Consider the following 3148-nt stretch of genomic DNA (forward strand, 5'->3'; position numbering starts at 1 on the left):
ACCTAACCTAACCAACCTAACCTAACCTAACCTGACCTAACTAACCTAACCTAACCTAACCTAACCTAACCTAACCTGACCTAACTAACCTAACCTAACCTAACCTAACCTAACTTAACCTAAACTAACCTAACCTAACCTAACTTAACCTAAACTAACCTAACCTAACCTAACCTAACCTAACCTAACCTAATATTGTATAAAGAACAAGTATCAGGAAACATAATTATTGGTCTGTTTGGTGAAATTTGACTTCAGATTAAGTGCATGTACAAAGAAAGCTAATTTTTCTCTCAACAAATATTTCGTTTGTAGACCAATGCAGAGTATCAATAAACCACTTGCATTACGGGAGAAGTTTGTGAGGTGTATAAATGAGAACTAGAAAGCTAATGAAAAGTTCAAATAAGAAGTGTGCATCAGGAACAACCAGTCGGTGTTAAGTGCAGCTGGGAACAAGGAGTTGCCTTGGATGTGGGAGAACATAAGCTACGTGTACAAGCTGTAGCCTATCATATATGATGTACACAAATGTGTACAAGCTGTAGCCTATCATATATGATGTACACAAATGTGTACAAGCTGTAGCCTATCATATATGATGTACACAAATGTGTACAAGCTGTAGCCTATCATATATGATGTACACAAATGTGTACAAGCTGTAGCCTATCATATATGATGTACACAAATGTGTACAAGCTGTAGCCTATCATATATGATGTACACAAATGTGCAACACTGTGAGGCACTTACCTTGCAGGTATCAAGAAGATCATCATTGAAGAGGCAGAAGGGCATATGTGTCTTGAGGGTCCTGGGGGACGAAGCACCTTCGGCTATGTCGAGGAAGATGGCGCTCTGAGCTGGGTCTTGGTCGGGGTGACGAGCGAGGAACCTCTCTCTCACGCTAGAAGAAAACGGCAGCTCCGGTGCATGTAAGGAATCAAACCTGAAATACGTAAACACAACCACTTATTAACTACTGGCTCACACACTTACACTGGCCCTCACTCTTACACTGGCCCTCACTCTTACACTGGCCCTCACACTTACACTGGCCCTCACTCTTACACTGGCCCTCACTCTTACACTGGCCCTCACACTTACGCTGGCCCTCACTCTTACACTGGCCCTCACACTTACACTGGCCCTCACACTTACACTGGCCCTCACACTTACACTGGCCCTCACTCTTACACTGGCCCTCACACTTACACTGGCCCTCACACTTACACTGGCCCTCACACTTAAACTGGCCCTCACTCTTACACTGGCCCTCACTCTTACACTGGCCCTCACTCTTACACTGGCTCACACACTTACACTGGCCCTCACTCTTACACTGGCCCTCACACTTACACTGGCCCTCACACTTACACTGGCCCTCACACTTACACTGGCCCTCACTCTTACACTGGCCCTCACACTTACACTGGCCCTCACACTTACACTGGCCCTCACACTTAAACTGGCCCTCACTCTTACACTGGCCCTCACTCTTACACTGGCCCTCACTCTTACACTGGCTCACACACTTACACTGGCCCTCACTCTTACACTGGCCCTCACTCTTATACTGGCTCTCACTCTTACACTGGCCCTCACTCTTACATTGGCCCTCACTCTTACACTGGCTCTCACTCTTACACTGGCCCTCACTCTTACACTGGCTCACTCACTTACACTGGCCCTCACTCTTACACTGGCCCTCACTCTTATACTGGCTCTCACTCTTACACTGGCCCTCACTCTTACACTGGCTCACTCACTTACACTGGCCCTCACTCTTACACTGGCCCTCACTCTTATACTGGCTCTCACTCTTACACTGGCCCTCACTCTTACATTGGCCCTCACTCTTACACTGGCCCTCACTCTTACACTGGTCTTCGCTCTTACACTGGCCCTCACTCTTACACTGGCCCTCACTCTTACACTGGCCCTCACTCTTACATTGGCCCTCACTCTTATACTGGCTCTCACTCTTACACTGGCCCTCACTCTTACACTGGCCCTCACTCTTACACTGGCCTTCGCTCTTACACTGGCCCTCACTCTTACACTGGCCCTCACTCTTACACTGGCCCTCACTCTTACAATGGCCCTCACTCTTATACTGGCTCTCACTCTTACACTGGCCCTCACTTTTACATTGGCCCTCACTCTTACACTGGCCCTCACTCTTACACTGGCCTTCGCTCTTACACTGGCCCTCACTCTTACACTGGCCCTCACTCTTACACTGGCCCTCACTCTTATACTGGCCCTCACTCTTACACTGGCCCTCACTCTTACATTGGCCCTCACTCTTATACTGGCTCTCACTCTTACACTGGCCCTCACTCTTACACTGGCCCTCACTCTTACACTAGCCCTCACTCTTATACTGGCTCTCACTCTTACGGCCCTCACTCTTACACTGGCCCTCACTCTTACACTGGCCCTCACTCTTACACTGGCCCTCACTCTTACACTGGCCCTCACTCTTACACTGGCCCTCACTCTTACACTGGCCCTCACTCTTACACTGGCCCTCACTCTTACACTGGCCCTCACTCTTACACCGGCCCTCACTCTTGCACTGGCCCTCACTCTTACACTGGCCGTCACTCTTACACTGGCCCTCACTCTTATATTATCTATCTAGGTAGTTTATGGTATCTACCTAGGTAGTTATATAGGTAGTTTATGTTATCTATCAAGGTAGTTTATGTTATCTATACAGGTAGATTATATTATCTATCTAGATAGTTAATATTATCTATCTGGGTAATGTATGTTATCATCTAGGTAGGTTGATATGATCTATTTAGGTAGTTTATGTTATATATCTAAGTAGCAAATATTATCTATCTAGGTAGTTTTATGTTATCTATCTTGGAAGTTTATGTTATCTATCTAGGTGATATATATAATCTATCTAGGTAGTTCATGTTATCTATCTAGGTAGTTTACATTATCTATCTAGGCAGTATATATTATCTGTCTAGGTAGGTTTATATTATCTATCTAGGTAGGTTTACATCATCTACCTAGGTAGTTTATATCATGAATCTATGTAGTTTATATAATCTAACTTGGAAGGTTTATATTACCAATCTACGTAGTTTATATTATCTATCTACGTAGTTGATATTATTTATCT

At 45.1% G+C, this 3148-nt stretch overlaps 1 protein-coding gene across 1 annotated transcript in view; it reads right to left on the reverse strand.

The window, feature by feature from the left end:
• Positions 1–439: 439 nt before the first annotated feature.
• The window catches only part of LOC139760208 (luciferin sulfotransferase-like), a 39057-nt gene continuing 36348 nt past the window's right edge, over positions 440–3148 (reverse strand). Inside the window, exons 3-4 of the mRNA XM_071683142.1 lie at positions 757–952; positions 440–589 (exon numbers count right to left, since the gene is read on the reverse strand). Of these exons, the coding sequence (XP_071539243.1) occupies positions 440–589; positions 757–952 (346 nt within the window). The remainder of the gene's footprint in view (positions 590–756; positions 953–3148) is intronic.

Source organism: Panulirus ornatus, chromosome 35, assembly GCF_036320965.1.
Source record: "Panulirus ornatus isolate Po-2019 chromosome 35, ASM3632096v1, whole genome shotgun sequence".
NCBI classification, from domain to species: Eukaryota; Metazoa; Arthropoda; class Malacostraca; order Decapoda; family Palinuridae; genus Panulirus; species Panulirus ornatus.